General features: G+C 39.5%; 1 protein-coding gene across 2 annotated transcripts; it reads right to left on the reverse strand.

Moving 5' to 3' along the window:
* Positions 1 to 267: 267 nt before the first annotated feature.
* ssrp1a (structure specific recognition protein 1a) lies at positions 268 to 16,088 on the reverse strand. 2 transcript variants are annotated; one of them, XM_040120481.1, is made up of 19 exons: positions 15,868 to 16,088; positions 14,176 to 14,255; positions 12,739 to 12,924; positions 9,914 to 10,019; positions 9,307 to 9,500; positions 9,105 to 9,205; positions 8,774 to 8,903; positions 8,487 to 8,590; positions 8,018 to 8,146; positions 7,702 to 7,923; positions 6,134 to 6,206; positions 5,996 to 6,001; positions 4,392 to 4,524; positions 4,245 to 4,290; positions 3,930 to 4,062; positions 3,568 to 3,735; positions 2,370 to 2,467; positions 2,085 to 2,259; positions 268 to 855 (listed from the first exon to the last, which is right to left on the reverse strand). In XM_040120481.1, exons 2-19 carry the CDS (start codon positions 14,227 to 14,229, stop codon positions 790 to 792), a joined length of 2,124 nt encoding a protein of 707 aa, XP_039976415.1. In that variant the 5' UTR covers positions 14,230 to 14,255; positions 15,868 to 16,088; the 3' UTR covers positions 268 to 789. The 2 variants fall into 2 exon arrangements, with proteins under 2 accessions (XP_039976415.1, XP_039976416.1); XM_040120482.1 differs by lacking the exon at positions 5,996 to 6,001 and having other exon boundaries at positions 15,868 to 16,087.
* Positions 16,089 to 16,361: the final 273 nt, after the last annotated feature.

Below are 16,361 nucleotides of genomic sequence, written 5' to 3' on the forward strand. Positions count from 1 at the left end.
GCACACTATACTGTATAGTAAATAGGGAGTCATTTTGGACATAGCAACAGCCTGTACAAGCCCAAAAGCCCCAAGGTCTAATCAGCTAAAATTACCCTGGGTTTGCAAGGCCTTTGAGATAAAACCCCATCAGTAGCTAACATTAAAAACTACCTCTATAAATTGATAATGGATTTAAAGCTGATGGTGTCTAATAGCCCCCAGCAGAATTATGCAAATGATTGTGTACATGAAACCAACAAAGAGTTTGTATTAAAAATTATTCATTTCTTTATTTATTTCAGCCTGAAAACATGACATGGGAGAACATTAAAAAAAAATAAAAATAAAAAAAATTCCCCAAATACTTATTTGCAGTTTTTAGATTCTCTAAGCAACAAGATCAATATGGTTTCACATCAGCTCATATTGGCCTTATCCACATTAATCAGCTAATAAGTCCTACACCCTCAGTGCTATAAAATCTACAACCATCTCCATGGGTGAGATGAAAAAACCCTTCAAAGTTGTTTTTTTGGGGGAAAAAAAACAAAACAAAACAAAAACAAACAAAAAAAAAAACGGTACACCAGTATACCACCATTAAACTGAGCCATCAGTTGGAAAACTTGCTCAAATATCAAATATCACATGAGCTTTCAGAGTCTGTCAAAGCAGAACATGTAGAAAAAAAAAAAAAAAAAGTACAAGTCTGTTGATTTGTCTGTCAGTCTGTTTATGTGATACCACCACAAAAGAATATGAATGCTTGGTCCGTGGTTTGCGTGTACAAGGGTTACGAGTGTGTGTTTAGTCGGACTCCTCCTCTGAGCTGGGGGGTGTGGACACAGCCTCTTCCTCCTCTTCATCTGATTCCTGGTGAAAATATTGAGAGAGGTTTTAACTGTATTTGTTTGTAATGTGTAATAAAGATAAGTGCATCAAAAAAATGACTATTATTCTCTCTTTAATCTAGTCTAAAGTCAAAATGAAATTGAAGATGTGAGTAATACTGAGATCTTAATGAAGGCTTACATCACAGTCTGATCAAACAGTTTGCCTCAACATCAACCATTTCCTTTGTGGAACATTCATTAAACATTCATTTACTTACATACTAATTTTAGTCTCACTTTTTGATTTAAATGTCACAAAAGGCAGGGCGCTTTTATTTATAAACAACATTTCATAAATGGGAAATTCAATGGTTCCTGTACCTCAGATTCTTGCCTTTTGCTCTGTTAGGCAACGTCTAGTTAAACAGGAAGGAGCATGTTTCGCACGGCTGGGCCAGGAGTTCAAAATGCTGACAAACTTAGAAACTGAGCAGCATCCCGAGCTAGACCGATCAATCAGCCGGGTCGATACATCATATTTGTGTGATAAATAACAGGAAATGCCAGTGAAGAAATGCCAAAAGATAGGTTTGAGATAATTCAGAAACTGTCTCCATGACATAGATGCTTATAAAAAAATCTTTACGTAATGTTAAACTAGAATTACCACCTCACGGTTGAATGCCTCCACCTACCGGTCAAGTTGCAGTTTAAATCCATGTCTGTCCAGACTCATATAATATATGTAGTGAAGACTTTGAAGGAATTTAATAAAAAGGTATTAAATGTATTTTTTGGCAAATTGGAAGTTATCACTATATTGACATGTATGATTCCAGTTCACTTGGAGACTATTTTTACAGAGAAGTATGGGAGGACTGATAGAAATCCCTTGTATGTGTAAACATTCTTGGCCAATAAAGCCGATACTGATAGAACAAAACGTTGAATTTGACAGTAGACAAATGCTTCAAATATGGATGTTGCTGCAAAGAAGCTACAAATTCTAAAACGTGGATGCTTCACAGACATCTTCAAGTTGGCGGAAGCCCACATCTTCCACCACGCTGAGAGGCTGGTTATGCACAGCAATGAATTCAATTTGTTGTTAATCTCCTTCACCTTTGGGTCTTCTATGGTATTTGTCATTTGTTTGTATGTCACCTGCATCACTGACTGACTGACTGACTACAGCTGCCAAACGTTAATTATCTGATAATGGATCATGCTGCAGTCTGTCGGATAACTGCCTATCGTTTCTGGCTTTACCTTCTTCCTCTTGGACTTGCTCTTGTGGTCAGAGTCTGATGAACTCTCCTCGCTGGTCTCGATGAATTCGCGGCTCTTGAAGCTGTCGTTGCCTCCTCCCCGTTCCCTGTCCTTGTCTCCGCCAGCAGACTTCCTCTTCTTCTCGTCCTTTTTACCTCCAGATTTTTTACTCTCCCTAATGGAGTGCAGGTGAAAAGTTGATACATATTCAAGACTCCTTGTGTCAAGAGACAAGAAAATAAAAAAATAAAAAACAAACAAACTTGTGAGTCTTGCGACCCTTACTTCTTGGAAGTAGAGGTTGATCCACCACCGCTCTCTTTGTACTCCTTCTTTGCTTTGTCATACTGCCTCTTGGCCTCTCCTGCCTTTGATTCCCACTCCTAAATGAAACAGAAAAGCAGGAAAGTGTGGGAAAGGAAAAAAAGTAGAGTAAAAAAAGTTTAGGAGAGTTGAAATAAAGACTGCACACATCACTAGGTTGTCTAGGTTTGTTGAAGAACTGCTCTGGATAGCGTAAGTTAACTGAGGCACAGATGCAATGAACTTTCACAACCTCAAAGAAGCTCCACTTTAAAACTGTTTGTTATCTTCATTCTTTTGTTGCTCTAAATGTTATAAGGTTGGCGTGGCTCAGTTCTGACAAATGAAATTCTAAAGTATGTTGACTGTCATGGAAAGCTTTAATAAATGTTAGCAGGTAGTTGTTCGTTTGGGCCACTAGACATTCAGCTAATTTCAAAAGTCCTACTCGGGTGGGTGTGGCAAATCACCTTCAGCTAGATGCCCTTTATACATACATCAGTTGCACTTCTTTTCCCTGACTGAAAATGGAACCTATTACAAGATACTCAGAATTTCCAGCAATGTCTAAAATACACAGGTAACTGTCTTAAAAGCTAAACTCTAATGAAAACACTCAAACTCCATCACAGAAGACTTTGAGAACAAAGTCACACAGTACAGTGTTTAATAGCGACATCTCCTGGACAAAAGTGAGTCTGCGATGAATAAGGGCTAAATTATTCTGCAACTGAACCTTAGTGTTAATATGAATTTGTCTTTTAAAAGACAACTCAATTTAACTGGATTCATTTTCCATTTTAAATAACAAAAAATATTTAAAAAATATTATTTATTTAGGTGTTCTGATTAAAACTGGCTGCAGGGAAGAAATTGCCGAAATAGATTTTTAATTATAAATGTATAGACATTTTCTGGTACATCTAAATCTATCAAAATTAAAATGATCATACCTACAGATTGCAAACTTTGCTTTTATATTATTCTGTGGTCACAAAGAACAGTACAGGACCACAATGGTTTTGTACTGTTCCACTCACTGAGAGTCACTGTATATAAAGCTTAATGTCTACAATGTAAAATTAAAACTGTCATTCTTATAAAGCTTAATATCTGGTGTGAGAACAGATGAGTTGATAAGATGAGAAGGCTTTTACTCTTCCTTGTTCTCCTGCCTCACCTCCTTCTCATCTTTTCCCAGTTGTCTCCACATCTCTCCAGCTTTCTTGGAGATCTCTGTGATGGAGATGCCCGGATTCTCCGACTTGATTCGTTCACGACTGGAGTTCAGCCACAGCATGTAGGCACTCATTGGCCTCTTAGGACCGCCAGTATCTTTCTGCTTCTTCTACTCAGATTGAAAAAGAAAGGAAATCGGCAGGTAAATGTGTGCAGTTATACAGGTTTATATAAACCTGTATAACAGAGGCATCCTTCTGGATGGAAAAAAAAGAAAAATTGCTTCCTGAATCTTGTCTTCTTTCAACCATTACACAGTAATATTTCTCTCATATTTTCTCCCTGTCCAAGCTGCTCTGTCACCTCTTTGCGTGGCTTCCTCTCTTTTTTCTCCTTCACCACTTTGGCTTTCTTGGCCTTTTTCTTCTTTGCGCTCTCATCTTCGCTTTCGTCACCTTCTTCGCTGCTGTCGCTTGCTGAGGCATTGCTGTCATACCTGATTGACGGAGGTGGAGAAATAAAACAGGAAGGTTCAGCTAGGTGAAAGAAGCCAGGGGGGGAAAAAAAAGCTGATAGTAACTGAAATTAAGCATTTTATTCCCAAGGAAAAGGATCTAGGTTTTAGGAGAGAGTGAACAGACTCATAACAAAAAGCCAGTTTAAGAAAAAGTCACTTACTCTTCTGCAATGTCATCATCTTCTTCTCCAGGGTTAAACGACTCATCTTAAGTGTGAAACAGGACAGAAAAGCTCAAAATGAAACCTACTGACCTTCTGAAGTTAACATGCATTCCTTACATCTTTCATACGGAGACAGTCACTCACCGCTTCCGCCATCTGATTCGTCGCTGTCGTTGCCCTCTTCTCTGATCTTGCCTTCAGCCTTCATCCTCTCCAGGTAAGCATCGTGCTGGTCATCGTCTGAGTCGCTGTACTCGTCAATCTTACCCTTCATGCCCTGAAAGTAAACTGAACGGTCAAAAAACAAACAACCCACTACCCACTGAGGAGCTCCTTGAGCTAAAACTTCGGGCAAAGCTCATTTGAAGAAATAAAAAATAATCATCTCAGGGCAGCAATAAATCATTATTTCAGTATCGATTAATCGTTTAGTCTATAAAATTTCAGAAAAAAGCAAAAATGCCAATAAGAAATTTTACAGAGCTGAAGCACATTTTCAAATTGCAAACAACAATTTAAAACCCAAAGAGAATTAATTTACAGCGATACAAAGCAGTGAAATCAGCAAATTTCCTCACATTGGAGAAGCTGGATTCAGCTTGGATTCAATTTGGCATTTGGGCTTATTAAGGACTGAAACGATTAATCGATTATAAAAATTGTAGCTGATTAATTTTCTGTTCAAAATTCAGGGTTGAGACCCCCACAAGGGATCGTAGGTTAAATCTGAGGGGGATGCTACCTTATGAAGAACAGCAAAGCAGAAAAACAAAAAGTAGACGTTGGTTTGTGGCTTTATTTCAAAGACCATAAACCAAAAAGGTTGGGAACCACAGGATTAATCAACTAACTGGCTAATTGTTTCAGTACTAAATACAATATAATACCCAATACGTTAGGTGGATAAGTCAGTTTGCGACAATTCTTGTTGAATTACAGTTGAATTTCTTGAATTTCAAGCTTTATTGGGCAATCCTACAAATGGTCTATGTCCTTGTATTTAATCAGTTCAGTGTAACATCCTACTCTGTAGCAAATTACCATTGGTAAAACACTAACAGACTTGTCGAGGCTGACTGTGTTGTAATGTGAGTCCAAAACCCAAAACCTAACTATTTTCTTCTCCTTCCCATCTCCATGCATCAGTATCTGTGTCTGCCAGGGGACGGACAGATGACAAGTCAGCGTGGCTCTGACACCAACAGGAAATGGAGAACAGGCCCATTCATTTACATTGACCTACTCTGCTGACTCTGTCCCCATGGCAACAGATGGCCCTGTTACCAGTGAAGCCGAGTTGTTGCTTCGGCTGTGTTGTCAGACAGACCAGGGACTTGTATACGTCAACAGACAGCATTATGGGTAACGCAATCAACACTCTCCATGTTAGGCAGAGGTCATGATGACAGCTGTGTCAAGTGTTAAAGCACACCAGAAGCCCCCGGGCCACACATTAGTCAGCACGATGCAAACAAACAAGCACACCCACACATTCACTCACACACACTCTCACTGAGTTATCGGTCACACACTCCTTCACCCCCCTGTCCCATGATTAGTCATAAATCACTTGAGATTTATCAGGTTCACCACCAATCATAACGGTAACATCAAACCAAATCCAGATCATTGGAAACAATTCTCAGTAACATACACACATATCAGCAGCACGCCATGCAAGCAGAAATCACTCCACACCGATAAAATCAAGTGCCTAATCCACACGTGACGCCCGTGACCATACCCACCTTCTTCTACAGGAGTACAAGGACAGACACATAGGAGAAGGGCAACAAGCATCAATATCTGGGATGGAATAAGTCTGACAAACTGGTGCAGTATCTTTGCTTACTAACTGGGAGATGTTTAAATAACAAAAGTGTTACCTCTTTGAACCCTCTGTTCTTGATGTTGAGCTTCTTGGCGTTAACGAAGTCAAACAGTTTGCCGTACTCCTCTCTAAAGGAAACAACATAGGGATTATTTTGGCTTAAATTCACTGGATAAATTCAGAACTGGATGATATGATCTACAATCTACATCGCAATAAACTCACATTTATCTCAATGGTAATGAATGCTACATTAAGTATTTTTAAATGCATCAGTATATAATATTTCTGTTCTCATGCTTGCTTACTCTTTAAATGTTTGTATCGATTAATTACAGTATGACCATTTTAAGACTCTGGACTGGATTTTGGTCCAATTAGTTAATGCGTTTCCTCAGCTTGAGTCACAAATGTGGGGTAGTTCTGAACAGAATATAGAGACTGCTATGTGTGTGACGCTTAAGATGCTACACTTTAAACGCCAGGGACTATATACTATGATACCAATTAAAGACTGGTTTTTACATTTAAAGACAATCAAAGATCTCTTGGAGGAGGCAAAAGATAAGATGGGGTTAAAAAGTGACTGGTAATGGCCCTGGAGAGCCACATGTGGAGATTCACCAGGCCCCTCTAGCGGCAGGGGGGCTACAGGCCTTTTATGCAAACTATCCAACCCATCTATAGCTCATATTGCACTTGTTTACATGCAGCCCATAAAAGCCCAGCCCAGTGTAGGTCAGATTTGGTTTGCTCCTCTATTGCATACTTTCCCTGCCAAACTGCAGTTCTACAGTCATATAGTCATTCACGGTAGTGCCATTCTGTTTGTAGTTAGTATGCTGTTGTTTTATGTGTAACAAATGATTTCCATATAAAGACATTGCCTTGGTTTTCTGTAACTTGCTTTCAGTCACTTTACGTATGCGATTTTTGTTTCTTGTTCTACCTAAGTTCAGGTTAATTCTTTCTCACAGTTAAATAGTGCATTATAGACACTCTTGACTAATCACCAAGACAAATGGTTTAATTAGTCTTATTATGTTGACTCTGTGATTATATCAATGGATAATAAAGTGGTTCCACATGATAATTCTGATCAACAGAATATTTCCCCTAATTAAAATAATTTCCCTAAAAATAGCAGGTAATTAGTACAATATGAAAAGAAAGTGAAAAGTGCAACAACACTAATGGGGGGGTAAAAGGTTCACTAATCGCTGTTTCAATGCGGGTGATAAGATGGAGAAGCCAAATCAGCAGAGTGGTAAATGCAGCAGAGTCCAGGCAGCCAGAATCCCGCTATTTCAACTAAGTAAAACTAAGTTGATACAAGCAAAAAAAAAAGTGGCTAAGTCAACAACAGCAAAAACGTTCCCGCCTTGATCAGAAAGCTGGGAATATATGATAATATATGGGAATATGAATAACCAGGTTCCTCTATGATCCATGTAAATATCATATCCCAAATGTGAAAAAATCCCAAAAAACAAAACCAGACTGAGACTCATAACAGGATACTAGTGTGCTTGAAAAAGAATTTATCATTTTTTATGATAGATCTGCTCATGTTATAAAACAAAGGAATTACAGATATTCCTGAGTTAGAGTTATTGCCCTCACCTCTCAATGCTGCTGAAGGTGTACTGGTTTCCCTGCTTGGTCTCAATCTCAAAGTCAAAGGAACGTGTTGTTGTTGTGCCTCGGGCGAAGTTGACGCAGGAGATCTCCTCGAAACGCAGGTGCACGGGTGGCTTGTGGACGTAGATGAAGCCTCTCTCCAGCGGGTAGAGGAGGCCTGAGGACGCCTTGTAGGAGCAGGTGATGCACTGAGCCCCGGAGTGACTGTGGAAGAATGGGGCAAGTTTAACTACATATACTTAAGTAAATAAATAATAATGATAAAAAAATTGTAATGTATTTTAAATGAGCTGCCTACCCCTGAAAGTTTCCAGGCACAGTGATCTTGCGGTTGACTAGTGCCTTCATCACCCTGCTGACCATCTCATACAATGACCCCGACATGTTCTTACTGAGTTTGCCCTCAAAACGACGCTCCACATCCTCCCTGTTAGACACACAGAAGAAAAGGCAGATTTACTATCAAGCTTTTTGGTATCTTTAAGCAACAATGCAAAGAACAGAGGGAGTTGCTTGTACTACTGTAAACACATGAAATTTACTCCTCCAGAGCTTTGCCTCCCCCTGGTGGATACACGCTTTGCAACATCACAACGTTTGCACTGAATAACTTATGTTCTAATGAAGTTGTGTTAGCACGATTGGGGTCTTGCGTTACCAATGTAACAGGCCTTTTATACAAACTCTCCAATCCATTTACAGATTATACTGCAATTGGCTACATGCAACCCATAAAATCTTGGTGTTCTTTACTGTCACATGCTCACTCGCTCATGTTGAGTGTGAGGTTGATGTCCTCTTCCTTGGAGAAGAGCAGAATCAGAAAGTGATAACGCGTCTGACCCTGCTTGATGGGAGGATCCAGACTGATCTATGAAGACAACACAAACACAAAAGTTTGAGAAGAAAAGGGAGAGAAAATACGAGGAGGAAATTAAAAGAGGAAGGAATGGGAGAAGACAAAGAGAAAGACCAAAGAAAAAACCTCAAGCTCATTTAGGATGCAAACTCCATATAAAACTTCACATGACGACTGTCAAAAAAGTCCACTTACCACAAAGAACATCTGCCTCTGGTCCTTGTGTGGAAGCAGGAATAGACGGAGGACAGTGGTGTAGGGAATCTTGTAGTCAAAGGTCTTACCATGGAGGTGAAGGAAGGTCGGGTAGATACGAATGTCATATCTGAAGAAGGAAAAAAAAAAACAAAACAAAAAAAAAACAGAAAAAAGAGTAGTTTAGCTGAATTTTTAAGTAAGTGGGCTTTATATAAATAAATCCACCAAGTGGTGAGAAGTTTATGAAATTTCAGGGTTAGTTTTGAATTGATGTATTAACATAAATGATGGAATCTCTCAGTGACTGTGTTTTGTGTTCATCCTCCACCTTCCTCTGGGCGTAAGACACTGCAGCTCTTTGAAGATACACACAGCATCTCCTGTGGCCTGGATAACATCAGCCTTGGACAACACATTCTGGGCAAACGCCTGTAGGAAAACACACAGTTTAAGCACTATCATAAATGTTAATGTGCCCTTTATGGAGTAATAACTAGAAACAGAACAGGAAGTAACACATCCTTCCTCACCTCGACAGGGTCTTGTCGTTCGTCAGCCTGGCTGGGCGGGACGTAAAATCGGACCTCCATGAGGGACACTTCGGTGTCGTCATTCTGGTGAAACTCCAGAGTGACTTCATTCTTCCCCGTGGCGCACTGGGAGACGTTGGACAGTGGGATCTCAAACGCTGTACTGTCATTTATATCAAACGATAACAATGGCCCTGTGATGGGAAAGGGAAGAGAGGGAGAAATGTCAGTGGCAGTTTAATTTCGAGATTTAAAAAAAAGTATTTACAGTATTTTTTTTTTTTTACTGGGGTTCTACCATTATATAGCCTTGGTTATTGAGCTCAAAATTCAGGTCAGTCAGTTGTCAAGACTTTGCATCTTCTCTAATTATTAAACTTCATGTGAGTGCTCAGCACCTGAAAATCTTCCTACAGATCTGTTCTTTTTAAGGTATTTAGGTAAATTCAAATCATTGATAACACTAATGATCTTGATACCTTGACTGACTGTACTTGTCATTTTCAGTATATAACATACAATACTCTAGTGACCCTGTGCTGATGTTAATTTCACAGTGGCAAACCAGTGAGGGCATTTTGGTTGTTGTTGCTGTGTGTACTTTTACCTGAGAACTTAGCTGTTCCCCAGTTCCAGCCCTTCACACACGTGTCCTTCTCTGTCAGCTCCACCTTGTAGTTAGCCTTGAAAAAGTCAGAGATCCTTTCAAAGTCCTTATGGAGGTTAACGGGAGAGAAAGGATGAAGAGAACAGGGGAGGAAATAAAAAATGAAAAAGAGAAAGGCTCAAAGTTAGTAAGGTAGTAAACGCCCTGGCACTGCATGGGTCAAAGCTCAGGGCAAATAAATCACATCGCAATTTTAACCACACCCGCAGCCCAGGCCTCAGTGGAACACTGGAGGTGAATGTAATCCTCCTCCCCTCCACATCAGCCCTGACAATCAGCCCGTTTATTTATCCTGCAGGCTCGCTTACAACTGGAAAGGACTCACTCTCTCACTCACACACATACACACACGCACACACACACACACACACACACACACACACACACACACACACACACACACACAGTGACAAACACATGGTCAATCACACAAACACACACACACAAAAACAAACAGGCACTGTCCTAGTAGTGCGCACACATGTGGAAATGATTGTGGTGCGAGTGTGTGTGCTGGGTAGAGTATGAGAGTCTGTGGGAAACAGAGTTTATGCACCTGGATATCTGCCTGTCCATAAGGTTATTACAGCCAATTAGGGCCTAGAGAGAGAGAGAGTGTGTGTGTGTGTGTGTGTGTGTGTGTGTGTGTGTGTGTGTGAGAGAGAGAGAGAGAGAGAGTGAGTGAGAGAGTGAGAGAGTGAGAGAGTGAGTGAGTGAAAGTTCATCAGTGTTTGTTAGCCAGGATTAAGGCACTGTTTAGACAGAAGAATGTGTGAGAGCAGATGTGTAAATGCATAAAATCAGAGTTTGTGCAAAAGTGGCCCGTTGGTGTTGATGTGTGAGTGTGTGTTCATTCTCAGTGTCCTCATCAGGCCTGCTGTTCAATGTTTTCTCTACTCCTCATTACATTTTTGGAAGATTTGTTGGTGCTGAGCCTATTTAATCATTATAATCACATAGCCCTCCACTACCCACCACAGACAAACACACTCTAACCCAACACGACCCCCCCATCTGTCTTTTATTACTAAATTTTTCAACCCTGCAATCCCAACAGCCTTCATCGACTCATTAGTTCAAACGCGTACTCATTTCATCAGCATCAATACTCTGTCAAACAAACAATTTTGGTTAACTTAGGTTAGAAGTCAAACTCCTCAAATATTAAACGTACAAAAAAGCTGCCGTACAAAGCTTTACTTCAAACCTAAATAAATGACCATTTAAACTGGCTAATTCACACTTTAAATCAGACCGAAATTGTCAATAACTAGGAATAAGTAAACATGAATCTGGCCTTGCATTTGAGTGAATGAACAGTTGAACAGTTTTCTATACACATTTCATCTGGTACCCAAAGAACTACCTGACTATTCAACCTAGAAATGTATTTATTTATTTCATTTTATTCAAAAGAAGAATCAGAGCACCAATCTGAGCAAGCATTCATCTAGAACAGCAACTAACAATTATTTTGATTACCAATTAACTGGACAATTATTTTTTCGATTAATTGATTAATTATTTGTTCTATGAATCTCAGAAAATACTGAAAACAACAGTCTAAAACACAAAGTTACTCAATCTTCAATGATTTGTAACAGAGAAAAACAGCAGATACTTATGCTTCATTATAAGTGAGTGGCGTGACAGTTGTTGATTTATTTTCTGTCGCCTGCCAGATTCAATGTCAGATTTAGTTTGATACTTTGTGCTTTGGATACATTTTGGTTGGTGCTGAAAAAGTTTTGAGGCTTGATACCCAGCCCTATTAGCAAATTATTAGCAAAATGCAACCACAACGGGCAGTCGTCTACAATCAATGCCACACTCTCAGTTTGCACGATGATGTCTTGGGCCAATTACAAATTTCATGTGTAAGTGACATAAACAGAGGACAATTACATAACACTCACCCCCTCTGGCAGAGATTCAGCATCTTGCTAAAGGACACTTCATAAGGACAGATAATTCAAAGCGTCTACTCAGTTCGCCAGCAGCTAAACCCCCAGCCATCTCCCGATTACTGACACTGGCTGTGGGATAATAAACAATGACATCATGGCCTGTGCTCCGGGACAAGAGGATCCATCTCCAAAAACTTTTTTACTGATTAACCCCAAGGGATGCCGCTGCTCAGAGCCACAAACTCCAGGCTCTACACACTCCTCCATCCCAGTCTTTCACTTGCGTGCTGACATTCACCACACACTCAGAGCAGCGGAGTAAAAGGGAAAGAAAAAAAAAAAAAAGTGGGTGATAAAAAACAAACACGACCACAATTTTTTTTCTTGTCCTTCTTCTGAGCCAAATTGTTTCAGTGGACTGATATAAACATTGACTCACATGAGCCGATGATTACACTGTTTATGGAACACACATGCTAGTGCTGGTTTTCCCTCATTAATCCCATTAGGAACTTTGGGGAGAAGAGCTGACTCATTCACATACTTTTGATAGCAACCTACACGCACACAGCCACACAAGTGATGGCCTTTTCACAAGATGGTAGTGTTTTTCCGTGGAATTGTCAGATGCGGGATTGAAGCTGTTTATCAGCGGTCCCCTTGCCTTTTGTTACATCCTTTGTTATAAACATAGCGCTGAACAAACCAGCAGTGTGTCAGTCTGTAATATTCCACTGTTGTTTGAGAGCCTTCTATACCTTAAAAACTGTAAAACCACTTCTTTACTGCACACACACATATTAACAAAAATTTACAGAGCCTGAAAGTCGTGCTCTCGGGCATATAGAACACACTCACCGTGTCCCTGAAGCCATCATATTTGTAGATGTGTCCCGTGCTGGTGCCCAGTTTGATGCCGTGACCTAAACACACTCGTCTCCACTGGGCCAGGTTGAGCTCACCAGCCGGGATGCTGTCCACTTTTCCCGTCTTGCTGCTCTTATAAACCACATTTTGCTTGCTGAAACGCAGCCGGCCATCGTTCTGCACCAGCAAAGGGAAGAGATACAGACAGACACGGGGCTTGCATTAAAATGTTGGGATTTAAAAGTAAGAGTTTGTTTATAGTAAAGCTAAAAAGAGAAGTCAACTAATTAATTAGTCAACTGTCAAAAAAATAATCTTGACAGTAGATTAATTGTTTAAGTAGTTTTTTAAGCAAAAATGCCAAAAGTTCCATAGTTCCTACTTCTCAAATGTGAACATTTTCTGGGCTTCCTATTCTTCTATGATAATAAACTCATCTTTGGGTTTTGTTGGTCAGACAAAATAAGCAATCTAAAATCATCAACATGTGCTCTGGGAAAATGTGATTGTCATTTACCCCTTTTTCCTGATATTTTATAGACCAAAAGAATGCTTAAGAAAATAATCTGCAGATTAACTGATAGTAATCAAAATAACAGTTCCTTGTTGCGATACTTCATAGGGGATAATTTCTTAGCATGATTCCCCTAATACCAAGTTTCAATACACAACCAATTTTGCATAAAAGCTGATTGCCATAAACTTAAAGTAACTTTTCAGCATAGCGGTGTTTGTAGAACCACACATCCATTAACTCCACCCCTTTATTCTAGATGATCAATTTAAAACTGGGGTGCGCTGATACATTTTTTAACCATATCAATAATTTTGTTTGAGTCTCAGTAAATTCAAAGCAGGCAGCTCATTTCAGAGTCATACCTATTATACTGTGGTTACAAGGTCTTTCTTAAAATGATGACATGGCGTTTTTATTTTTTACTAATGTGACAGCTTTTAACTCCACAAATATAAGGAGTAAAACTATTGTTGGGCTGGTACCATGGACTTTGATAGGGGTGAGTCCCTAAAGAGTCGATACTACTAAAACAAACATGAACATTTGTTATTTAAACAAATGTTTTTTGTTATTTTGTTATTTAAACAAACATGAACAATTTGTCTTGTTTGGAAAATTATTTAGTGGCAATTTAAAAAAATTATTCTGAATTAATAAGACACTCACCTCATAAATCATGACAAATTTGTCTCCCTTGCATGTTCATAAATTACAATAAAAAGTAACAATATCAGTGATCCTGGCCCTGGTATTACTTGGTATTGGACTGAAACCAAATTTGGTGGTATCGCCCACCCCTACTTTTCTAAGTGGATATCCCTGAGTATTGATAGTATTCCGAAGGGCTTTCCAGTATGTTTCCTCTCTACACATCAGTTTAGAGAACAGAGGTGGTTGATGAGGATACTGACCCAGGAGCCTTTAACCTCCTGGTAAATCTCGTTGAACTCCAGTGTGTCTCCCATCTCAGCAACAGGCGATGACTGATGCTCTACAGACAGACAGAAGAAAATGCATTAGGGAGACCCAATCATCCAGAGGGCTTATATTAAGGCTGACACAATTATCCTTGACTTTTTTTAAACTGTAGTTTGGGGCATGAATTCCAATTTATCCTTACAACGATCATTTTTACGAAGTGAAAAATTTTGCAATTCTTGTCTTCTACGATTCCGAATTGATTCAGCGCATAACAACATTATGCTGACGGAAAAAAAAAGGTGAGGGCCTGGTGCAGCACCTGGACAGTAAAATCTTGTTCATATTCAAAAAAAAAAAAGGCAAGCGTTTGGGTTCACTTTGGATTAAATGACATTGTATCCCATCACTTACAGACTGACGTTAAGGGAGAGGAGCACCGAAGTACAACACTAACAAACGACTCGGTTGACCAACACACTGTAGCACTTAACACATCTTCAACCCACTCAGGTGGGGCAAAGAAAAGAACTCAGTCCATAGTCCGTTTAATTAAAAAAAAAAACAAGAACCCTGAGTTATGGATAATGCTTGACTTTCCCTGGTACTAACATTACAGCATAGAGACTGTTCTCCACTGCTGGAGACAAAGCATTAACACCACCAGAGTGGAGCACTCCACTTTTATTATTTTCCGCTTGTTACTGCAGACACACGCACCTGTTATTACAAAAAATATGTAACCAGTGATGTTGGTCAGTAAATTACACTTTCATTTGTTTTTAAACTTCATACAGGAAGATGTCTGTATGCTGCTTCCAGCTTAATACAGTAACCCCTGTTATTTTATTGAATAAAGAATCGATTCTGAGTTGGATCATGACATTGCCAAAGATTCCCACCTCTGGTGATTTTAACTGCTCTCCAAGTTAGTTAGAGCTCCTGATCACATTCTTAGGGCATAGTTTTATTCTGATGAAAACATCATGGTCAGACAAAGTGACTGAGCCAAACACTGAGTCACTCTGCAGAAAGAGAGAGAAACCTGCTACCCTATGATTCTGTGGGAAAAAAAAAAAAAAATTAAAGCAGTATTATATTTTTTTTTCTGATAACGTTTAGTGTTTTTTGTGATACACATTTCTGCCTGCGCTCTCACATATATATTTAAAAAAAAAAAAAAAAAAAAAAAAAACAACGAGTAGAGTTGTGAGCTAGCTAACAGTAACCGTTAGCAGTAAAATCCAAACGACGTTTTAAGGAACGTTCCAACCGTTGTTTTCTTCTGACTAAAAACGGTTAGTAACGGTTACCGTTAGGTCTCACTTTTAAATAACATGAAACTAAAGAATCTACTAACATCCATGCTGCGCCACCAACAATAGCTAGCTGCAGCGGGTGCGCTTCTTTTATAGCACGACGTTTCACTGAGTCCACAGATTAATAGAGCACAGGAAGATAAGCGCTGCAACACCGCCACGTAGAGACACACGGTACGTCAAATCGAGCGCTCCAGCAGGGGCTAGGCCGGTGTAAAGAACTCAAAATGATTTTCAGTTAATCTTGCAAACGAAATAGCTCCAAATGAAGCACGTAGGCGACATGCACTCACTTGTTACTTGCAAATATCCCCAAATGATTTTCTAAATTAAAGACAAATACGATCTGAAAACTTCCTGTCTTACTGTGAATGTGATGAACAGCTTCGCCTGTTTCCCGCGTGTAGCATCGGGAGCTAGTGCTACGTCAAAGGAAAGAGTCAGGAGAGGTTTGTATTTACTTCCGGTCAGGTGAAGGGTTTTTATTTTCATTAATGCCTTAACTGGAAAAGAAAAACACTCGGAAAAACACTCGGAAGTTTTTAGATGCAGCTGTTTGTGTAGTACTTGAAATATCGACTCACTCCTGGCAACTCCTGTTTGAAAATTAAAAAGTTATTACTGAGTCTGCGCGGGGGAGAGCACACTGCAGTAACTCCTCGTCGCCACTGGGTGGCACACAACACATTTAATCAAATAGGCGCATAACGTTCCCATTCTATTCTATTCTAATGTCAGAGTTGTAATATTAAGCACTACTGCACACAGAGTGAAACATTACAGAGGTTTCCTGTCTCTAGTAGTTTAGTAATAAGAGTGAAAGGTGGATATGATATCATTTACTAAGTCAAAGTATAAAT

Source organism: Xiphias gladius, chromosome 23, assembly GCF_016859285.1.
Source record: "Xiphias gladius isolate SHS-SW01 ecotype Sanya breed wild chromosome 23, ASM1685928v1, whole genome shotgun sequence".
NCBI classification, from domain to species: domain Eukaryota; kingdom Metazoa; phylum Chordata; class Actinopteri; order Istiophoriformes; family Xiphiidae; genus Xiphias; species Xiphias gladius.

Excerpts from the sequence above, each read along its gene's own strand:
- ssrp1a (XM_040120481.1), bottom strand. The coding sequence starts at position 14,229 with ATGGGAGACACACTGGAGTTCAACGAGATTTACCAGGAGGTTAAAGGC. Across the intron at positions 9,501-9,913 it reads GGGAACAGCTAAGTTCTCAG|GGCCATTGTTATCGTTTGAT; the intron begins GTAAAAGTACAC and ends TTCCCATCACAG. Across the intron at positions 2,468-3,567 it reads TGGGAAAAGATGAGAAGGAG|GAGTGGGAATCAAAGGCAGG; the intron begins GTGAGGCAGGAG and ends TGTTTCATTTAG.